The sequence below is a fragment of the Electrona antarctica genome (genome assembly GCF_951216825.1).
Source record: "Electrona antarctica genome assembly, chromosome: 23".
Lineage (NCBI taxonomy): Eukaryota > Metazoa > Chordata > Actinopteri > Myctophiformes > Myctophidae > Electrona > Electrona antarctica.
This window is the reverse complement of record NC_136804.1, coordinates 30212590-30237259: the sequence shown is the minus strand read 5'-3', so window position 1 is coordinate 30237259 and position 24670 is coordinate 30212590. Positions and strand designations below refer to the sequence as shown.

General features: G+C 41.3%; 1 protein-coding gene across 1 annotated transcript in view; it reads right to left on the bottom strand.

The window, feature by feature from the left end:
* Positions 1-24670, bottom strand: part of LOC306916747 (uncharacterized protein) — a 43993-nt gene that overhangs the window by 10611 nt on the left and 8712 nt on the right. The window contains exons 7-18 of the mRNA XM_079494763.1: positions 23749-24670; positions 22940-23113; positions 22154-22327; positions 21925-22074; positions 20016-20065; positions 18916-19583; positions 8559-8613; positions 6729-6885; positions 5138-5251; positions 4593-4706; positions 3881-3988; positions 1214-1327 (exon numbers count right to left, since the gene is read on the bottom strand). The exon at positions 23749-24670 is cut by the window's right edge and continues 852 nt beyond it. Coding sequence (XP_079350889.1) covers positions 1214-1327; positions 3881-3988; positions 4593-4706; positions 5138-5251; positions 6729-6885; positions 8559-8613; positions 18916-19583; positions 20016-20065; positions 21925-22074; positions 22154-22327; positions 22940-23113; positions 23749-24670 — 2800 coding nt within the window. The remainder of the gene's footprint in view (positions 1-1213; positions 1328-3880; positions 3989-4592; positions 4707-5137; positions 5252-6728; positions 6886-8558; positions 8614-18915; positions 19584-20015; positions 20066-21924; positions 22075-22153; positions 22328-22939; positions 23114-23748) is intronic.

Genomic DNA, 24670 nt, shown 5'->3' with positions numbered 1-24670 from the left:
AATATGAGCGTGAATTTGGTCTGGATGTCTATCCGGTCTATACCCATAGTGTGTATACTGTATTGTATAGTGTTATAGTGTTGTATATATTTATAGGAGGCTTCACATACTTGGAGTCAGGAGGTCCAGGTTCATTACTGAAGTGTGGAGGATCATTTTTAGACTGGTCACTCTTCATAGAGAGAAGGCTGGGTGTTGGAGACTCTGTTCTGTTTCTCCTACTCCTATACTTGGAGTCAGGAGGTCCAGGTTCATTACTGAAGTGTGGAGGATCATTTTTAGACCGGTCACTCTTCATAGACAGAAGGCTGGGTGTTGGAGAGACTGCTCTGTTTCTCCTACTCCTATACTTGGAGTCAGGAGGTCCAGGTTCATTACTGAAGTGTGGAGGATCATTTTTAGACCGGTCACTCTTCATAGACAGAAGGCTGGGTGTTGGAGAGACTGCTCTGTTTCTCCTACTCCTATACTTGGAGTCAGGAGGTCCAGGTTCATTACTGAAGTGTGGAGGATCATTTTTAGACCGGTCACTCTTCATAGACAGAAGGCTGGGTGTTGGAGACTCTGCTCTGTGTCTCCTTGACATTGCAACAACAAGAACAAGAAATAGTACAATAACATTAACATTGATGGATAGATATTATACATTGTTGCATACTTAGGCAGATATTCCATAGTTTGTTACATAAATAGATATTCAATAGTGTGTTTTAATTCCATAGTTTGTTGCATAAATAGGTAGATATTCCATAGTTTGTTGCATAAATAGATAGATATTCAATAGTTTGTTTATATTCCATAGTTTGTTGCATAAATAGGTAGATTGGGATGTTTGCATGATGTCACTTACAGGGTAAAACATTTGGAAAATGCATTGATTGCACATTATTATTTAGAGAGCTCATGACATTTTGTAGTGTATTGATATGTGTCTGTATAATCACTTTTGGCGTCCTCACTTTTCTGTACTCAATTTTATCCTCACATTCCGTGCTCAGCCAATCAAATCATCACTATGGGGTACACACACACACACACACACACACACACACACATACACACACACACACACACACACAGCTGGGCATAGGAGGGGCTAGCGCCCCTCAAAAACTAACCCTAAAAAGTAATAAAACATTATGATATCCCATTACATTAGATATATACTGTATAGATAAGGAGAGACATATATCTGACAGACAGATTGACATACGTTGTGTGGGAAGGTCCAGGTTCATTACTGAAGTGCGGAGGATCATTTTTAGACATGTCACTCTTCATAGACAGAAGGCTGGGTGTTGGAGACTCTGCTCTGTGGTGAACACGTCTGGAATCATACAGACAGAAATAGCAATACATAAACAACAGAGACAGTAACGAATAGTGCAACGGAATATTTTGCCCAAGGAGATAAAGACAAGTGCCTCTCAAAGCACCTTTAACACAGCGAACGCTAATCGCGTATCAATACGTTATCAATTAATCAAACGTCCGGTGCGAACCACGTATCCATACGTTCTAATCACTTTTTTATAGCATACTCATTCATCTTTTTACCCACCCGGACAATGAAGAACCATCCCCCTGTCATTGCTGCTTAGTCCCGCTCACGTGATCAGAACAAAAAAAAAAAAAAACCCTCCCCTCCTGAAAACAGGAGGGCGGGCCGCTTTACGTGTAGAAGCCAGTGTAAAATGGATGCGCCCATGCCGATCTAGTCGGTGTGTGAAAAGAATCAAATTTCACCTAACCTCGCCTCACCAGGCTTTCCACCTCGGACATTTCACCCAACACTATAATACTCGATTCCCTCCTGTTTCTCCAGGAGGAGGATCTTGCGAGATGAGGGCTCTCCTCTGTCTCTCGGAAAAAAACATGATGAACGGAACGCTGCCTAAACACATATGCACCGGATCGCAACACACATGGACAGATGCATGTTTCCTTCTTCATACTGTAGCGACCAAACGATCCCCGAGCCTACAATACTACGAACTAACCACAGTATCGAGGGGCCGCCACGACAACAGACAGTGTTCCGTTGGTGGATCACGTATCGCCATGCAGAGCCGTCATAATCGGAGATCGCTCGGACGTGTGATTGTAACGCTTTTTTATTCATTATAATTGTAGTGATAAGACCGCAATGAACGCGTCGGGGACGTAATCGACCCGGGTGTAATGTATAACGAACTTTTCCGCGTCCTAAACCGTGGTGTTGCTGCATGCCCAGGCATGTTCCCCTATACTAGCTTGAAAAACAAAATCAGCTGATGATGACAACGCGTCTCACCGTTATACTATAGTTCTGAACCGAACGGTGGAATGGGACTTTTTATAGCCGTACGGATCAAGACTTTTGCTGCCCAATGTGCCCATGACCCCCCCCCCCCCCCCCCAATGTTACTGCGATCAAAGAAAGAAAGCAGAGTTATGAAGGTTTATTGTCAGACATTGACAGGCAGATATAACAATAAACACAATAAATATGCTATACATCCTATACACCGAATGAAAGCCCTGAATGTGTACTGTTACGAGGAAAAGAGTAAACATTGATCCCATGTACAGTTTGTCATAAATTGGTTACTGGATGGATGCACATTGCGCCCACCAGATATAACTGCAGAGAAGACATGGACCCGAACTCAATATTCACAAAATAAGGCCTATAGCGACATATAAATACTATATACCGTATGAAACAGAAGACTCTCTGCTTTCATAAGAAAAAAACTGATACTGTAGTAATAATAAAAATCACACCCATGTGAAGTGAGTGGTGCAACTCTGTCCCATATTCTGTTCTCTGCTTATTCAATACAGCTTGCTATATACGGACTGAGGCAGAAAGTCATGTAAACCTTTTATTTACAGTTTGGTCTGTAAACTTCTACTGTAATAATAAAAATCACACCCCTGTGAAGTGAGCGGTGCAACTGTTCTCTACAGTGCGCAACTGTAGAGAACAGTTGCACCGCTCACTTCACAGGGGTGTGATTTTTATTATTACAGTAGAAGTTTACAGACCAAACTGTAAATAAAAGGTTTACATGACTTTCTGCCTCAGTCCGTGAGTTCTGGAATCATACATACATACAGTATGTCAAGTATAATAGAGTAAACGTTCTTGAGTTTCTGCTACTCAACATCACAGCGATAAGACAAAAAGCAATACAACAATATCAACTTTACTGAAACAGTACGATAACGTTACATACTGTATAAATCCTACTATAAATGGCCCACGTGTGTGTGTGTGTGTGTGTGTGTGTGTGTGTGTGTGTGTGTGTGTGTGTGTGTGTGTGTGTGTGTGTGTGTGTGTGTGTGTGTGTGTGTGTGTGTGTGTGTGTGTGTGTGTGTGTGTGTGTGTGTGCGTACGGTTGTAATGCATGTAACTCGAGAACCGTTTACACTTGTTTACAAGAGGGTCCACCATTTTCAATTCATCATAACATTTAGATGTACTAATATACACTTCTACAGTATATAGCCAAAAAGAGGAAATCATCATAGAGGAGGTAAAAAGGGAAACACATGTACAGTATGCAGTGAGAGGAAAATGGGGTGGGTGGAACTCTTGTGTTAATGAACACCACATTGTGGTTGACCCTGCAGTAGGTCACCATTCTTCACCACAAATGATTCAAAACGTGCCCAGCTGACTGTCCAGGTGCCCACTCGTCCATAGTGTAATAGTGTGTATATTGTATAGCGTTATAGTGTTTTATATATTTCTAGGAGGATTGGATTCACATACTTGGAGTCAGGAGGTCCAGGTTCATTACTGAAGTGTGGAGGATCATTTTTAGACCGGTCACTCTTCATAGACAGAAGGCTGGGTGTTGGAGACTTTGCTCTGTTTCTCCTACTCCTATACTTGGAGTCAGGAGGTCCAGGTTCATTACTGAAGTGTGGAGGATCATTTTTAGACCGGTCACTCTTCATAGACAGAAGGCTGGGTGTTGGAGACTCTGCTCTGTGTCTCCTTGACATTGCAACAAGAACAAGAAATAGTACAATAACATTAACATTGATGGATAGATATTATATACATTGTTGCATACTTAGGCAGATATTACATAGTTTGTTAGTTGTTACATAAATAGATAGATATTCAATAGTTTGTTTATATTCCATAGTTTGTTGCATAAATAGGTAGAGATTGATTGATTGATTGATTGAAATGTATTAACAGTTTGCAGAATTACAGTACATTTCAAGCACAAACTCAATACAAAGACTGTTAACTGTGAGTGGACAACCCAATTAAGCATTACACTTGTTTACAAGAGGGTCCACCTTATTCAATTCATCAAAACATTTAGAGACGTACAAATACACTTCTATATATAGTCAAAGAACAGAACAGGAATTCATCATAAGGGAGGTAAAAAGGGAAAAGAAACCTATACAGTGAGGGGAAAAAGGGGTGGGCAGTGGGGGGGGGATTCAGATTTTACGGAGGCCAGTTTCGAATTGCAGCCCTATAGGTGCCCTTTGAGAGCGGTTTTGAAGGAGTCAAGGGATTTACATGTCTTAATGACTGTATAGATAGGAGAGACATATATCTGACAGACAGGTTGACATACGTTGTGTGGGAAGGTCCAGGTTCATTACTGAAGTGCGGAGGATCATTTTTAGACATGTCACTCTTCATAGACAGAAGGCTGGGTGTTGGAGACTCTGCTCTGTGGTGAACACTTCTGGAATCAAACAGACAGAAATAGCAATACATAAACAACAGAGACAGTAACGAATTGTGCATAACAGTAGCTTGTATTCCATATAGTGCAACGGTGCAATCAAATCCCTCAAAACCAAGCTACAGTCAGCTCATATATAGAGTAATCATCAGGGTTATATTAGGGAAGCCAGTCTGCATGATCATGATCTTTCAATAGGAAATTGTCAATCCTTCATCTTTGGAAGATTATTTTTTTCATAATTCCACTATTTCACACATTGTTTGCTACTAGTCCTACAATATTTCAGCCCCGGGGAGGCAACCCTGCCTGGCGGGGGATCTGCGCTCTGAGGAGTGCACTTTTCTAGTTTGACTATACTGTAGGTCTTTTTTAATAATTTACACAAGGCATCACCTTGTTGTTTATATTCTATAGGAGGATTCACATACTTTGTGTCTGGAGGTCCAGGTTCATTACTGAAGTCAGGAGGCTTTCCCATAGACGTGTCACTCTCCATAGACCCACAGCTGGGTGTTGGAGACTCTGGTCTGTGGGGAACACTTCTGGAATCATAATGATTTTTTATAAATTATGTGAATGAAAACTACTGTTTGTTTAACATTATTTAGTAGTTAGTTAGTTAGATAGTTAGTCAATTAATCAATTAGTTAATTAGTTAAATAGATAGTTATATAGTTAGATATTAGATAGTTAGAAGTGAGTTAGTTAATTTATTTTGGTCATTTAAGGAAAAACAAAACAAAACTAGAAAAAGTGCCCTTCTGGGCACAGGTCTCCACCAGGAGGATAGGACTGTGTGAGATGTTTGGCAAAATGTTTAGTAGTAATATAAACATGTTTTCCTTGTATGGCAATTGGATGATTTGAGGCATTTTGTTCCAATCAACCTGTTTTGCAAAAATCAACCTGTTGGTGGCGCTATAACAGGCCAATGTGAAAAGGGTGGGATATATTCCTCAGCCTAGTAAGGAAATGTGTGAAAGATTTCGTAAATTGCATGCTGTGTTCATGATTTGAGGCTTTTGTTCAAAACGGGGCAATCTTGCAAACTGTGAAAGGCAATTATAGCCAATTGGGGTGGAATATGAAATATCGGACAGATCCGACTTGAGCACATGACCATAGAGATACTGTGTAACGATTTGTGAGATTTTTGGACAGAATCTGGAGGAGTAATATCCAAAAATGTGTTTTACAAAAGTCGGCCTCCTGGTGGCGCTATAAAAGGCAGATGCGGAAAATGCAGGTCAAAGGTTTGTCCTTGGCCTCTAGGGAGTGTGCATGCAACGTTTCACGCAGATCGGTGCAGTTTTAGGTAACAAATGTGAAAAGCTGCCTCATGGTGGCGCTATAACAGGCCGTTCTGGAAAATGCGGGGCAGAGGTTCATCGTTGGCATCTAGGGAGTGTGTGTGCAAAGTTTGGCATCGACCGGGTTAACGGTGCCGGAGATTAGCTGGTAACGGACGGACGGAAGGACACACGGACACACACACGGACGGACACACACACGGACGGAGTGCAAAACATACTCTCTCACCATGCCTTCGGCCTGGTGGAGACAAAAACAGTTGTTGAACATACAGCTTACTACAACTTACTATTTGGCCAAAAAGATTTGGGCTGAAGCCCAAGTTTATATTGCCCACCTTATTACCAAAAATATCTATATATCACTAGAGAAAACGTAAGACAAAATACAATGAACCATCACAAAGCTTCAAGTATTACATTTCAGAACAGACAAAACAAAAACAAACAACATTTAATAGTTTTTCAGACGTAAACTTTTGGACCTATCGGTCGTGTGAAACTTCCCAGTCGGCCGAGGATGAAACTCTACCCTAAAATAAATTATTCAAATCAGCCTCCTGTTGGCGCTAGAGCAGCTGCTTCATATTTTGGTCTATATAACTCGTGCAACCCAAATTTAAAATTTGTCGTGTTATAGTGTTGTGCATATTGTATAGTGTTATAGTGTCATATAGGTATATTGTATAGAATGATTGACATAGCCTACTGTGTGTGTTCAGGTCCAGGTTCATTAGTGGAGTCAGGAGGACTTCCTTTAGACCAGTCACTCTTCAAAGACACACAGCCTGTTGGAAACTCTGGTCTATCGGCTCCCTCCTCCTCCTCTCTCTCCACACGCTCACTCATCTTTAGCTCTTTATTACCTGTCAATGAAATAGATCATCTTTAGGTCTTCCTTTAAACCTGTCAGGGTTATACAGCCAATGCAATAGATCAGAAAACATTATTATGATGGATTCATGTGCAACACGCGGACATGCGCACGCACGCACGCACACACACTCGTATACCAAAATCTGTTAAGATATCAAATATTGATATGCGATTAAAATGTATTTAATTTCAATTCATTCATTACAATGCATCAAATGAATTACATTTTTTAAATCGAGTTCCAGCACAAATATATAAATATGAAATGAGTCAATAATATCACCATCATATCCTGAAGCTTCACTAGATGTAATACCTGTACCAACCAGTAGGTGTCCTACCAGACCACACAGGGAGACCAAACAAGAGAACTATACTTAAATGGATATTTCACTTTATTTGTATGTATGCATGCATACATTCATTCATTGTCATTTCATCCTCTCAGGTGTCTGTGAACACCTTGGACAGTTTTTAACACATTATGGACCCTTACAGGTCTGTAACTCTGAGAGTGTACAAATGGACCCTTACAGGTCTGTAACTCTGAGAGTGTACAAATGGACCCTTACAGGTCTGTAACTCTGAGTGTACAAATGGACCCTTACAGGTCTGTAACTCTGAGAGTGTACAAATGGACCCTTACAGGTCTGTAACTCTGAGAGTGTACAAATGGACCCTTACAGGTCTGTAACTCTGAGAGTGTACAAATGGACCCTTACAGGTCTGTAACTCTGAGAGTGTACAAATGGAACCAAATGGACCCTTACAGGTATGTAACTCTAAGAGTGTACAAATGGAACAAAATGGACCCTTACAGGTCTGTAACGCTCTAAGACTAAAGAGTGTACAAATGGAACCAAATGGACCCTTACAGGTCTGTAATTCTCTAAGTGTACAAATGGAACCAAATGGACCCTTACCAGTCTGTAACTCTGAGAGTGTACAAATGGAACCAAATGGACCCTTGATCAAGGTCAAGTTTATTTGCATGTGCCAAATTGGGCTATTCAGTTTACAACAGGTAGAAAAGCTCTAAAAACAGTAAACTAAAGACCAGTGTTGATTTAGTCGACTAATACTGTTCAAAAAATGTTCGTACAAAATGGAAACTAAATGAAAACTAAGCTATGATGACTAAAACTAAATATATTGACAATTTCGTCAATAAATAAAAACTAGACTAAAATGTTAGGAAGGGACTAGTGGACAAGAGATCCAGTAGAAGTAGGTATGAATGAAACGTTGTACCTATAGTTTTTCACTACATGGGTTTAGCCAGAAGGCAATGATTCATATTCCCGATTTAGGGGAGTGAGAGGTGTCTGCTCTGACAGAGGTCGCTTTCTTAACCCATTTTGGGCGGGAACCCCTGTTGGTGTTTTAAGCATTGTGTTATACTTTAGCTATTGAAAAATAGCAGATCTACAAGCTCATAGCACGGCACCGAGTGCAGATCTACAAGCACATGCCGAGCTTGTAGGTCTGCTATTTTTGAAAAATCGTGAAAATGTGGCACTAATGTTTGGGGGGGGGGGGGGGTCGGCGGCCAATTTCATATATTTTTGGCAGTCCTTCACAAGAAAATGTTTGAGAACGACTGACATAGAAACATGTCAAGAAAACTGTCAAGATTTAGAAGGCATTTGTAGAATCGAAGCACCTGCTCGTCCGTCACTCAGGCAGGTGAACTGTACGCCCACAATCTTGTTCTCCACCTTGACAATCCCTTGAGGGCATGTTTCTGTTTAAGGCCAAGGTTTCCATACCGACAAAATGGCAGAACAGGTAATAACAGATTCTATGAACTCCCTGTGGACTTATCTACCCTCTGCATCTACCTGACATTTAGCTAGCTTCCTTAAACAGAAGCTGCCCTTTCTTACACACCATTTCAGTATTAGAGTCCAATTTCAGACGATTATGGACTCAAGATATTTATAAGTGGTTAGTGGTTGAAGTAAATGTACTACAAAGGGAGAACTGCTTTTCCTCTCTCTATAAAGCTCATAAACAGACGTAAAGACTTGACTTAAATACTCAGGCAAAAATACGGAGAATGAAGTCAACAGCAGAGGCAGGCAGATGAAAGTTGTTTCGGAGTCCGCAGATTTATTTTCAGAGTTCAAAATACAGCATCACAGCCATGGGGCCAGCAAGCCCCATGGATCCTACATCCATCAGCCTCACGGCGTCCGGAGACTACTGACTAACTGTTAAACATTTCAGTAGGCTTTATACAGCAAGACAACAAAGACAACAGATGCAAAGGTGGTCTCAAGTTTCCCATCCCCCTAAAGTGGTCAACATGTCTGTGCCCATATACGGTAATGGTCAAGTCACAGACTCACAGGAAGAACAGTGTTTTACACTAGTTTAAAACATGGTTATTTATGCTATATTAATGTAAATTGTGGTTCCAGATACCACATGGTTACCAAATCAAAATCCACTGACTGGCCATTTATGCCACTACTTATGTTCTAACTCACATTATTTTATAATGGCCTTAAGTTATATTAATTAACTCTTACTGTATATTAGTATTATAATACTATAATATAATTATTAGGCTACAGACATTTAAATTGAAGCTCCTGTTAAAAAGGATCATGTACAGTCCTGCCCATGTTCGGATGCGTACTAGCCTTTGCATAGGCCCATATATTTATGTTTTCCTGTTTATAATGTACATTGTGTATTTGCTTGGTGAGACTCCGTCACAATGTGTTTTTTACTGGTTAAATAAAGGTTGAATAAAATAAAATGGTCTCCTCCGCCATCGGTGTCACGGTTGGGTGTGTGAATGGATGAATGTAATGGCGTATGAATGTGTGTGAATGAGTGAATGTAATGCACAATCTATGTAAAGGCGTATGAATGTGTGTGTGAATGAGTGAATGTAATGCACAATCTATGTAAAGGCGTATGAATGTGTGTGAATGAGTGAATGTAATGCACAATCTATGTAAAGGCGTATGAATGTGTGTGTGAATGAGTGAATGTAATGCACAATCTATGTAAAGGCGTATGAATGTGTGTGTGAATGAGTGAATGTTATGCACAATCTATGTAAAGGCGTATGAATGTGTGTGTGAATGAGTGAATGTAATGCACAATCTATGTAAAGGCGTATGAATGTGTGTGAATGAGTGAATGTAATGCACAATCTATGTAAAGGCGTATGAATGTGTGTGAATGAGTGACTGTAATGCACAATCTATGTAAAGACGTATGAATGTGTGTGAATGAGTGACTGTAATGCACAATCTATGTAAAGGCATATGAATGTGTGTGTGAATGAGTGACTGTAATGCACAATCTATGTAAAGGCGTATGAATGTGTGTGAATGAGTGACTGTAATGCACAATCTATGTAAAGACGTATGAATGTGTGTGAATGAGTGACTGTAATGCACAATCTATGTAAAGTGCCATGAATAACTAAACTACTGTATATAAATCCACCATTTAGTATGATTAGCCTATACATGAATTAACCATACCTGATTAATAACACTTACCCTACATGAATCTTTGTGCTTTATCCCCCATGGTGAAACATCAGCCGGTCCAGAATGTTCAGAAACAGTTCACAGAGTAATTGTTGTCCACTGTGTGTCAAACGGTAACATACTGGGTGTGTCTAGAGAGAGATGGAGAGAGAGAGAGAGAGAGAGAGAGAGAGATCATAATGCATGTCTGTACCCAACATCACCTGATATGACCCCACTTGGAGAGAGGTGGAGCTTCTTTTCCATCCACCAGCTCTTTCGATAGTGTGGCAGCACCTAGACTAGGTTTCAGCCAAACAAGTTTAACCCCACCCCCCGCCCGCACGCATGCATGCACACACGCACACACAACCTGAGAAATGTGAGAATGTAGTTAATTCAGAACCACAAACACTAAATGATGTCAATAACTTTCTGCTTGTCAGCTCTGCTCAGCGCTTTGATCCATAGATCACTTTTATAAATTCATATAGATGTTATATAGGACTAATCTATCAGAATGATAGAGTACTTCATTCTCAAATGGAGTTGTCAGAGTGGCAGATGGGTGGAATTATGAATTAACCTTTGGCCTTCCTTTCACCTCCATCTGACCAGGGGGAAGCAGTATAGAGAGCAGGATTACTGCATGTTTTTCTTTTTTAGGGTACATACCATAGGGAAAGAAAGAGTCCGCAACACTGGTAAGGAATAACTCAGCTCCACTGGTTTATTAATTCAACGTTTCATTCACTGGGATCTTCTTCAGGAATCATTCACATTCCTGAAGAAGACACACCCTGATAGTTGGAACGAAGGAAGCCCGTTGGTGATTTTATTCACCAATATATATACGTTCCAGTAGCACCCTTTTAAGGTCATGTCACCGCCTCCTATGGATTCAGAATCGCATCTCACATTTGTTTCCTGTTGTTCAGTTCTTTGCCCGGAGACAGGATGTATATTTTATCTCCTGGTTGCACACATTTCCTTTCCCACGGCTTATTCCTGCATATGCCCAGGTTTTAACCAGACAGTGGCCTTGTGGTTAGAGTGTCCGCCCTGAAACTGGGAGGTCGGGGTTCGATCCCCGGCCGGGTCATACCAAAGACTGTAAAAATGGGACCCAATGCCTCCCTGCTTGGCACTCAGCATCAATGGGTTGGATTGGGGGGTCAAATCTACTAATCAAATGATTCCCGAGCGCGGCACACGCTGCAGCTCACCGCTCCTTGGCTGTGGCTCAACCGCTCCAAGAGATGGGTCAAATGCGGAGAACAAATTTCACTGCGGTATAACGTGTATGACTTTGACTTCTTGTTACACCATCTCACTTATCTCACTTCCTCTAGCTAGCCTGTAAGGGAGGGGTTCTCGGTTCCTCTTTTCCCCTTGAACCTCCTAACCTCGCTTCACACTCCGAGAACCATCTCGGTGCGTGCGTGTACATGTGTGAGTGCGTGCGTGCAGTTTAGTATGAGTGCATGTGGGTACAAGTGGTGTTGTGCATGTCTGTATATGTGTGCGTGTGGAGCCAGCATGCATGCGTGCATGTTCCTAATGCGACCCATGGTTTACTGACCTCTGCTTGGGGCTCCCTTGCTAATACTGCTACTATCACAGGTACATCTTGATATTGTAACAGCCTAACCGAGCATGTGGTTGCACCTGTGCACCCAGGTAAGGTTAGAATAGTCTAGAGCAATCCATACACTCAACCCTCATTGACAGGGTCTGTGTGCAGCTAATTTTCAGAACTGTTGGGCTGATCTTTGCACATATCCTGCCAGCAGGCCAAGGAAGAACCTCATATATGTTTAATATCGGCCTAATGGTTGCACTAGAACAGGCCGCTTCACATCGTACAATCACATCGTACGATTTTCAAAAATCGTACGATTTTCAAATCATACAATCAAAGCATACAATCAAATCAAACAATCAACCTGGGGACCACTGTTGTGTTGGGAGGGGGGATATGGGCGTGGTGTGGGGGGGAAATTAACCTTCCATATTAAAATCATGTTGCTGTTCATTGTAACTTACTGTATGTATGAGCGAGCAGACACATGCAATTAATTATGGGCACATTTCCTTATCATGGTGACTCAACCAGGCAATCCGGTACAGTTGACGCCCGACTTCCCAGTAACTGACATCGATTGCGTCATCATATGTCATTTACTGCATTGTTTCTCAACTTGTGGTCAATACAATAAATTAAAAAAGGAAGGGATGTCCGCACACTGAATTGTAGCTCCCAGGAAGATTCTTTATTTGTTACAAAAAATATTTTATTGTAACAAATAAAGAATCTTGTGCGGACATCCCTTCCTTTTTCATTGTACGTATATTTTTGACCAGCACCTGCAGAATTTATTGAGATGTGCGTGCTTCCTGTCGGATCCTATCTCCAATACAATAAATTAAAATACAAATCTTCCCTTTTCTACATTACTAAATGCATGATCAGGGACCACATGCAATACCTTCACGGACCACCAGTGGTCCACGGACCACCTGTTAAACCCATGGACCATGGTATAGATAGATGATGGTCAAATAGGAAATAGCACGTTTTAGGATAGAATTAGAGGCAAATAGAAATAATTGAATATGACTTTATTTGTAGGGTATTCCATGGGCGGCTTTAGCAGCTTAGACCAATTGGCATTGGATCCATAGTTATATTGTTCATCCTTTGTAATAGGGTTCCCCCCTGCCATTGAACAAACATTCAAGAACGTCCAGTTGTAGCCAAGTGAAGTGAACAATATTGTCATCTACTGAAATGTGAAATCACTAATTTAGTCACCCCAAAAAAGTTGCCACATAATCAGTGAAGGTATTCGGACAAAAATAGTTGGGTTTTTCCCTGTTTGAGAAAAAGAAAACATAGTAAAGAAAAAATAATAATTAAAAGGCAACTGCCAACATGTTTCTATTTTCTACCTTGGGAGGTCTTCATCAGGGTGGGGGAAAAAAGCTAAATCCCTACTCCCTCTTCTCCAGAGAGTTAACTTCATTGTTAAATGGACAATCTGGTGGCGACAGAAATTAAACACACCAGTAAACCTATGGCAAATGCACACTTTGCACAGTAATACAAGAAAAAGAAAAGATCACATCAGTGATCGCACTGTGTGCATAATCACTAGTGTTTCTTTATCTAGTGACTCTACAATTGCCCCAGGAAGTACTTGTTGGGGAATCATATCCCTCATAATTATAAAAGAGTAATTTCGAAATATCAGCCATGGAAACAGAATGCCCATGTTAATATGGCTGGCAATCCAGTCTGGCAGTGTGCCGCGGGTTCGACTCCCGATCCCGACGGCCTTTACTGCATGTCTTCCCCCCATCTCTCTCCCCATTTCCTGTCAGCCTACTGTCTGTCCCTCCATAAAAAAAATATAAAATAAATGGCAAAAGCCACAAAAAAAACATTTGAGAATATGTTGTCTGTCAGACGACCATTCATCTTTCAAAGAGCTTTAGTCCTTAAATGGTTATTCTCTCGTTCCATGAAGCATTTCATAGTTATGGGCTTTCAGTAAAACATTATCTATATTCCTGGGACGTGAGAACAGAAACAGACATTCTCCATTCCATCTCAGTATGTGTCCACCCTGGAGCATAGAACGTGAGTGAATAGAACCGTCTTGACGATGAAAATGCACTAGTCACTAGAAATGTTTGGTAGACCGGTACTGTGTGTCTTTGGCCTTTGGTGGCTTCAATCGCAATTTAACGAAACTGAACCTCTGTGTGGTGAGGCTTGAGGTTTCCGAGGCTACCCGGTCATTAACATATCTCCATTTCATGAAAGTCCGCCTTAAAATAGTGCCATCGCTTGTCATAGTTTTGAAAAATATTCTCAACGGTCCCGATCGACAACAATAACGGTGAACAGAGCGACATGGAGGCTGCCATGACTCCCCCCATATGCATTGTGCCTCGAGAAGCCCTGAAAAGCGTTATTAGAGTTATATTTGTGACCAGATTTTTTGAGGGACTGCCATTGGATTTCTTTGAATAATTTTTTTATGTCATCATGAAAGCAGGGAATCATAGCTTCAAATTGACATATTGGTTGTTCAGTTTGACCCACCAGTTTTGGAGATATGGCCTTCTTGCAGAAACCAGCGAGTTGAGAAAACAGGCTCGAAAGGTTCACTTCTGTGGTCTCTAACATTACACCTAGCTACATGTTTAAGCATTTATTTCATATTTACATATCGATTTCAGCTCTGACACTTATTTCAGACATGCTCTAGTATGTGAAGAGTCTGCCTGTGCTATTAACTCATTTTGGATTAAAACATTTGTTCTTCCGGTCGCGTGATCCAAACGGGTGACGTATCACAGAGTGTCCGCTGAAAACCTTGTATTTCTTAAAAGATATCACAATCGGCGAATAAAACAGATAAAACACAACTCGGGTAACTTGTTTGAGGGGGGGGGGGGGGGGGGGGTCTATATCAATTAGGTCAGGTAACCCATGATTGGGGTTTAAAGTGTTTAATAATCAACACGATCAAAGTCTTCACTATCAAACTCCCCATCCGGTGCAATACACAAAGGATACATGGGACATTATTTTTCACAATCTGTCCGTTATAGTTCTATATCCTAGAGATGCCCTTCTCGGGTGGGCACCCATATAACCATGTATCAGGGTCAAGAACTGAGGAGAGGGCCCCTCGGTTCCCATGCATGTACACTTAAAACGTTAGCTCTTTATTTGTCATGAAGGCAGCAGTCGCTGCATGCTGCGTTTTACAGCTTACAGTAGACAGTGTCCCGAAAGAGGCCCCCGGTCCACTTCCCAGGACCACTTGTACAGTACAGACTCTTAAAAACTGATGTTAAGTCAATATAGGAGTTTTTTATATATATATATATATATATATTCCCCGAGTTCTCATGAGCCCCATGCACATGTAACGCCCAGGGTTCGAGCTCAGGTCTCCCACGTGAAAGTCCAATATCTTAACCACATCACTGTCTATGGACTGGGGGAGATATTAGACTTGTTGAGGCCATCAGGCTGATACACTATATAAATACACTATAAAATATACAAGCTCACAACGCAATATATCGGCTATTTTGACCACTAGTCCCTTCCTAACATTTTAGTCTAGTTTCTATCTGTTGATGAAATTGTCATTATATTTACAAGTCTTAGTTTTAGTCATAATAGATTAGTTTTCATTTAGTTCCCATTTAGTTTTCGTCAGTGAAAAAAGGTAGTCGACAGACATTTCTCGTCTTAGTTTTAGTCAACAAAAACAACACTGCTGCAGGCCCCCTATTACTCCTTCCTGCTAGTAGTAGGGCGACAGGGCGAGGCGAATATCGGGAGTAGGAATTGCCCCTTTGCGGTTCTCCCATTATTCACAATAACTCGGAGACAGGAACTTCCATTATGTGTCCTCCGGTGCGGTGCGCTTCCTGCTGCGCTGCTGCAGCTATGGACCATTATTACAAATACAAAAGACTGTATTTAGACAGCCGAGCATTAATCATGTTTCTATTCAGGCCACAGTCCAGTCTCACTGACTCTGTGATCTCTTTTTAGCCCTGTTGTATCAGTATTATATTGTACTGCAATGCTTGTTGTTGTTTATACATTGTTTGTTTCTGTATCATGTCAGTATCATGGTCAGTATCATGGTCAGTATCATGGCCAGTATCATGTCAGTATCATGTCAGTATAATGGTCAGTATCATGGTCAGTACCATGGGCAGTATCATGGTCAGAATCATGTCAATATCATGAGCATGTCGTGGTCAGTATCATGTCAGTATCATGGTCAGTATCATGTCAGTATCATGGTCAGTAACATGTCAGTATCATGGTCAGAATCATGTCAATATCATGAGCATGTCGTGGTCAGTATCATGTCAGTATCATGGTCAGTATCATGTCAGTATCATGGTCAGTAACATGTCAGTATCATGGTCAGAATCATGTCAATATCATGAGCATGTCGTGGTCAGTATCATGTCAGTATCATGGTCAGTATCATGTCAGTATCATGGTCAGTAACATGTCAGTATCATGTCAGTATCATGTCAGTATCATGGTCAGTATCATGGTCAGTATCATGGCCAGTATCATGGTCAGTATCATGTCAGTATCATGCCAGTATCATGCATCAAGCGGGCGTCCGTGCGCGCGCGTGAATAGTCTAACAACATATCCATCAATTGGCACTATTTCAATTGGTATTCTATCAGACCCTAGACACATCTAAATGGAAAGCATATGTGCAAACAAACGGTAAAATAGCTGCAGGCATTCTTCCAACTATAAAACTCAACCACGCCAGCTGTGTAGGCCACTGCCCAAAAAAAAGTTCAATATAAAACATCACCCACTGTTCATATATTACCCAGACCTAAGCTTTATCTGTAAACATTATCGGCTATTGTCAACTATTTGCACTATTTGTCATTCCCGTATGTTTTGCTCAGCAGGCAGAACAATATGTTTTGACCATAATGTGTGATACGCCCTGCAGTTAGGCTATAGCCTCTTGAACATGCCATAGTGATTGACTTTGAGATAGGCGTGGGTCGTGGTGGTTCTGACTGGACATCTAATTCAGCATCAAAGACAGTCTGTTTATTGATATTTTCAAGTTTACAAAAAGGACATGAACAGGTGAACGTGATGAAAACATTAAAAGCAAACAAAGTACTGTAAATCAGACTATCACAAAGATGATGCAAAATGCTGTAGAAAATTGAAATCAACTCAAAAAGAGACAGACTTTGAAAGAAAGGTGTAACATACTGTACACTTCAGGACGGCTTTCCATAAACGTTGATGTTTTCATGTTTAATCATGTAGTTATCACTTGACCACACAATCCTGTATTTAAAACATAAACACAGATGATGATGAGCCTGAAGAATACAATGTTTTTCATTCAAAGCCTTATACCACCATCTAGTGGTTGCTTTGATAATGACTCATATTTCCAACACCTGCTAGAAGGGAAAATGCTTTCATTTCTCAAGCGAAGAACTTAGAAGTTTGTAAAACTCCACGTGGAGTGTGAGGATTATTTGTTTAGGGGCGCTAGCCCCTTCTATATTCAGCTTTAGTGTAGACATTAAAACATTAAATTCCCATTGACAATGAATTGATAATTTACGTCATATGTTCCTAACGCAAACATTAAATGCCATTGACAATGATTGGAGAATTATGTTTATTTATATGTTTTTGTTGAATGCACTAGGTTTATTACATGTCATGATTTACATGATAAGCTTATAAATACGCATAGATGCAGGCAGGCTGGGACATTTTTCGCAAAGGTCCCTGGTTCAGTCCCGTGTTTCGGCAGGTACAGTTACAGAAAACCATATGACTCTCAGGCTGATCTCACTGGAGAAACTGTACGAGATGTACAAAAACATAATTTTTTCAAATCCTCGTTTTTCATAATTTATGAGGATTTGAATAAGAATAAAAAACCATAGAGAATGGGCTCTCTATGGGAAGTGTCACCTAGGTATCACCTTGCTGGCAAGATGGCTGCGGTCTGAATATAGAGAATAGTCCATGGTCTCGGACGGCATGCTATAGCGCACGGTCATCATTTTTGAGGATTTGAAAAAAAGTCAAAAGTCACTCCGAGACCAAGGGCTATTAGTCCATGCATGGGCTCGGAGTGATTTGACATCGAAGATGACATTGAGGCAAGTGTACCTTACACAGAATGATGCCTTTCCAGAACTTAGATTTTCCAAATGTTTTAGTATGTTATTTAGCATACCCAATAGTAACAATCTATTGACATTTGTATTCTATCAATCATTTGGGGTTCCAACCGACTTATGGATTCATTGCAAATGGACGACTGTGTGTGTGTGTGTGTGTGTGTGTGTGTGTGTGTGTGTGTGTGTGTGTGTGTGTGTGTGTGTGTGTGTGTGTGTGTGTGTGTGTGTGTGTGTGTGTGTGTGTGTGTGTGTGTGTGTGTGTGTGTGTGTGATCTCAGTACAGAAAGTGACTGACCCTTACTGCACAAATTTACTTTATTTTTTATTTTTTATAAACAGTATTGTATTCATTAATGTAACTTTGGTAAATACAACAGCACTGGTTACATTTTATTGAAGATATGAGTAAACATACATGAAAGGTTCAACATAAATGTGAAATTACATTTTATAGGTAAAATACAATGATTTTCAAAACCCTTCATTGGAGTAAATGTTCATTTTTCCATTATCAATTAAACTATCCAATATTCATGTTTAAATGTGCTATCCATCCTGACAGGCACTTGGAATTGAGTTGAGGCATTACATTTAGTTTGACTCGCTTCCACACATTCCATATATTATATTGTTGCAATATGGCATTGTGAGCTTGTAGATCGGCATTTTTCACAATTTGCCTCTTTCTTTGAGGTATTAAAAAGGAAAAAGAAAAATCATTAAATTGTCACTTCACTGTCATCTGTAAACACCCCCCCACCACACCTGATTATTAAATTATGATACAACACACTGTTCGTCTTTCAACACACCGTCAGTGCTCACAGCCTGTCTGTCTGTCCTCACAGTCTGTCTGTCTGTCCTCACAGCCCGTATGTCCTCACACAGAGACACAGAGGAGTCAGGGTAAATCCCAAAGCCGGCATAGAGAGGTTCAGTGAATGTGTTCTGGAACGTGTACAGGTGCGTCAGAGTGTCCTCTAACACTCTGTAGAAGGACAGAGTGCCAGCGGGACAGTCCAGAAACACTGCTACTCGGTTGGAGCCAGAGGCACGGATAGGAAGGTTCGTGACCTTACTATTGTGTACGACAGAGTACATGTCGCCATGGTGGCCATCACTACAGAAAAGACTCCAGGACACCTCATTCCATCCGAGCAGACTGTCCACGTCCTTCCATCCGAGCACACCCTCGGATGGAAGGCCCCTGTCCCGGCCTTTCCTACCGATGGCACTGCGAGTCAGTGCTATACGAGCCCGTCCACTCCACTCCACCTCACCATACCAGCGTCCGGCCACACTCTCTGCACACAGAACCTGAGCCACGTTGTCGAACCTGTCCGGATGATCAGGATATGAATGAGGCTGTTCCGCCCGCGTCAGCTTCCTGTTGTTCTCAGACAGAGAGCATCCTCTGTATGCTGTGTTTATGTCCAGCGTGAGACACTGGAAATCTGATGAGAAAACAACACAGTAAACATTAAAAACATCATGGCATGCACTGAGCGACACACACACACACACACTCAGACCCCTTTTTCCACCGGTTTGTTGTCAGAGGGAACCGTTTCAGTTCTTTTTGGTTCTTAGTCCATGAGCCAGAGCTCCAAAATTGGAACCTTAAAGGGATATTCCACTTTAAAAAAAAAAGCTTTGGTCATTTTATCGTCAGCTCAGACTTATGTGAACACACCGGACAGTTTTTAAGCTGCTCGATTCAGTATTTAGATATTTGATATTAATTTAGCTGCCCCAAACCCTTCCTATACAAACCCATTGTAGCTTCAAACTCCATTTTAACCATGATAGATTCATTGAAAACACCTGTCCTTTTATATGGTGACACAGACAGACAGACAGACAGACAGACAGACAGACAGACTCACATCTTGTAAAGAGTTGAGGTTTAGTCCAGTGTTCTCCTTCATGATTCACACTGTAGGAAGTAGAACAACAATGCATCAAGTAAAAACCTCCGCTGCTTAATGTCTCATATCGGCCTGTTTTAGCGGCACCAACTATTTAGGCTACTAAACACATGTTTTGATCATTCTCCCACAGATTTTGTCCAAACACGACGCACATTGGAACTGTGATTAAGACGCATCTCTCAGATTTGGATAAGATTGGCTTCCATAGTTTGCAGGAGTGGCTTGCTTTGAACAAAATGCTTCAAATCATGAACACAGTATCCAACGTATAGGTTGCACCAGGTGTCACCAGGTGGAATTCTAAACAAAACACTGCACTAACCAACATGGACACAGTCCTATAGTCTACTCACTAACCAACATGGACACAGTCCTATAGTCTACTCACTAACCAACATGGACACGGTCCTATAGTCTACTCACTAACCAACATGGACACAGTCCTATAGTCTACTCATTAACCAACATGGACACAGTCCTATAGTCTACTCACTAACCAACATGGACACAGTCCTATAGTCTACTCACTAACCAACATGGACACGGTCCTATAGTCTACTCACTAACCAACATGGACACAGTCCTATAGTCTACTCACTAACCAACATGGACACAGTCCTGCAGTCTACTCACTAACCAACATGGACACAGTCCTATATACTCACTAACCAACATGGACACAGTCCTATAGTCTACTCACTAACCAACATGGACACAGTCCTATAGTCTACTCACTAACCAACATGGACACAGTCCTGCAGTCTACTCACTAACCAACATGGACACAGTCCTATATACTCACTAACCAACATGGACACAGTCCTATAGTCTACTCACTAACCAACATAGACACAGTCCTATATACTCACTAACCAACATGGACACAGTCCTATAGTCTACTCACTAACCAACATGGACACAGTCCTATAGTCTACTCACTAACCAACATGGACACAGACCTATAGTCTACTCACTAACCAACATGGACACAGTCCTATAGTCTACTCATTAACCAGCATGGACACAGTCCTATATACTCACTAGCCAACATGGACACAGTCCTATAGTCTACTCACTAACCAACATGGACACAGTCCTGTAGTCTACTCATTAACCAACATGGACACAGTCCTATAGTCTACTCACTAACCAACATGGACACAGTCCTATAGTCTACTCAATAACCAACATGGACACAGTCCTATATTCTACTCACTAACCAACATGGACACAGTCCTATAGTCTACTCACTAACCAACATGGACACAGTTTATAGATCAGTCCTTATCAGACGACGTCACACTGATAAGCACCAGCATGCGCACACAGATGCTGTTTTTCTCCCAGTGTGAAGGAAGAATGATTAGGATTTTTATTGTGATCTCTCGCCCTTGAAATATATAATCCTTGGTTTCTGTTGTGTTTGAACAATAATAGCAATTCAAAACAGTTGTCCTCAAAACCACACCTCCTTTTTGCTGTCATGAGAACACATGGTCACGGCAGCAGAGCCTGTTTGTCCATGGCTGCACACGCACCTGCAGCCCATCAAGTATAAGTTATGCTTCGTCCCGCGATGGTGTCGCGCACGCAGACCTCTATGCTCACAACAGTCACGTCCGCAATGCGATGTGAGCTTGTATATCAGCTGTTCTCTGTGCACAATACTGTTGCGCAATGAAGTATAAATGTCTCCTAGGGTGCACCTCACTAGCCAACACACAAGAGGAGGTTGAATGGACTGAAACCAGCGCTCCCCAAAACAACAGGTTTGGAGATCTGTTGGGAATTGATTACATGAAACAGTCACCCGTGCGCCCAGTCCCAATGTTTGTAACAAATAATTGGTCTATAGTCTACTCACTTGACAGTCTCCACTGCAGCAGACAGTGTTTTCTGACCAGAGTCTCCTAAGTGGCTGAAGTTCAAGTCCAGCTGTTTCAGCTGGGAGGAGGGGTTGGAGGTTACAGCTGAAGCCAGAGAAGAACAGCCTTCCTCTGTGACTCCTGACAACCTGTAGAGAAATACATATTTAACAAACTGCTGTTGATGTTCAAGTAGAGATCCACACAAAGAGAACACCCATTCTTTACCTCAGGATCTGCAGTCTACACTGTGGACTCTTCAGTACTGCACAGAGCTGGAGCAGTTGTGATTCCTGCATCCAGATGGAACGGAGGTCCAATTCTTTCAAATGGAGAAGATTAGAGCTGAGAGCTGAGAGCAGAACTTCAAATCCTGTCTGCGTCATACTACAGCCAACAAGTCTGTAATTACACATGAAATATATGGATTGAATATCAGAGTTTTGGAGTAAAGACCCCAAGAGTTGCAGGCGGGAATAATGTGAAGTAAATCATCTTCCTCCAACAGGAAGCTAACTGACAGGAAACAGGAAGATAACCTACATGAAACAGGAAGCTAACAGACAGACAGACAGACAGACAGACAGACAGGTTAAGTTACTGGGTATACAAATATAGTAATTAAGAAAGTACACATAATACATCATTATTACATCACTTCCTTGAGAGTGCAATCTTATTAGTTCACAGATTGTAGTGTACCGTAACTAACTGACTGGAAACAGCAAGCTAACTGACAGGAAATGATAGTTCCCTAGCAGCCATGAGGGATCACATATTGTAGTTACTGTACCGTAGCATTGATAATGATTATTCCATAGCAGCCACTGTGATCACATAGTGTAGTTATACCGTAGCATATTGTGATGCGAGAGTGCAAACTAGACAACACAAACTCTGACCATATTATTATTCTAATCAGTGTGGGATACCATGGTGTCAACCTAATTCACACTCTAGACTCTACTATCAAACAACATGATAAAACAGAACTAATCAAAAGAATAATCTGACCTCAGTATCTCCAGTTCACAATTTGGACTCTTCAATCCAGCAGTGAGCACGTCCATGGATACATCCGTTATGTCATTATAACTGATGTCCAGTTCTTTTAGATGTGAAGGCATAGAGCTGAGAGCTGAAGCCACAATCTCATATTCTGGCTTTTGGAGTTTAGAGCCAACAAGTCTGTAAAAGTAGATTATGTATAATCAGTGGTTATCAACACAGATTAGATCAAGTTCATGTTCAAGGAAATTAACTAAAGTGTAATGTAAATTTTAACGCGAAGGTAAGATTAACTAACATAATGATGCATGCCATCTAGTGTAAACATGCAATGGTGTCTTGTTCAATAGAACGAGTGTACAAGCTATCTTCATATCACAATGAACATTATTCTAATCTCTGTAGTACGACAGTGTTGTCCAAAAGGACAGATCTACAAGCTATCTTCACATCACAGTGCATTGCAGTGACGTCCACCCATGGTAGAACAGTTTACACACCCTCTGATAAATTTACTATATATGTTTTTTAAACTCATAATAATAACTTAATATTTTACTCAATTCAGTTACATTTGGAACAATACAACGGTATTGTTCTACATACCATACCGTAATGTAAAATTACATACCGTTACATGCCTAATTTACACACACACACAAACACACACACACACACACACACACACACACACACACACACACACACCACTATTTGAGACCTGATTAATATTAGATATTTTAAGTTAACCATGATTTGTCATGACGGTAGATTGATTCTATTCTAATAGGTTTTCTTTTCACATGACTACTAACCGAGCCTTTCTGTGGTTCCTCACAGCTGGGATCAGACAGAAATTCCCCCATCCTGATGTGTAGTATTTGTCCAGGTCAAACTCATCCAGAACCTTCTCTGACGTGATGAGCATGAAGGCCAGAGCTGAACACTGGGATGGAGACAGTTGTGTCTTCGATCTGTCCCCTGAGATCAGGTACTGTTGGATCTCCTGATGTACTGAGTAGTCGTTCATCTCCATCAGACAGTGGAAGATGTTGATAAATCTGTCAGGAGAGAGACTTCCATCCTCATTTTTAATCTCCTTCAGGTTGTTGATGGCTCTCTGCATGCTCTCTGGACTGTTCTCGGTCTCACCCAGCAGGCCTCCTAACAGACTCTGGTTGGACTCCAGTGAGAGGCCATGAAGGAAGCGGACAAAGAGGTCTAGGTGGCCATTCTTACTCTTCAGGGATTTTTCCATGGCTCTCTGCAGGAAGTCATCCAAGGAACTGACATCAACTCCCAGGAATGTCTTCACTACCTCCATGTTCTTCTGTGTGAAACAGTGGAACAGGTAGACTGCAGCCATGAACTCCTGGATGCTCAGATGAACAAAGCTGTAGACCTTTCTCTGGGATTGAACAGTCTCTTCTTTGAAGATCTCTGTGCACACTCCTAAGTACAGTGCGATGTCTTTCACATCAAGACCGCACTCTTCCAGGTCTTCTTGGTAGAACATGACGCTGCCTTTCTCCAGATGTTCATACGCGAGCCTGCTCAACATCAGAAGAACTTCCCTGTCAGTCTCTTCATCAAACTTCTCCTTCTTCCTCTTTATCTGGATCCAAATGAAGTAGCTGTACATCCCAGTCATGTTCTTGGGCAGCTGTCCCGTCTCGTCTGTCTTCACCAGGTGCTCCAGGACGGTAGCGGTCATCCAACAGAAGACTGGGATGTGAC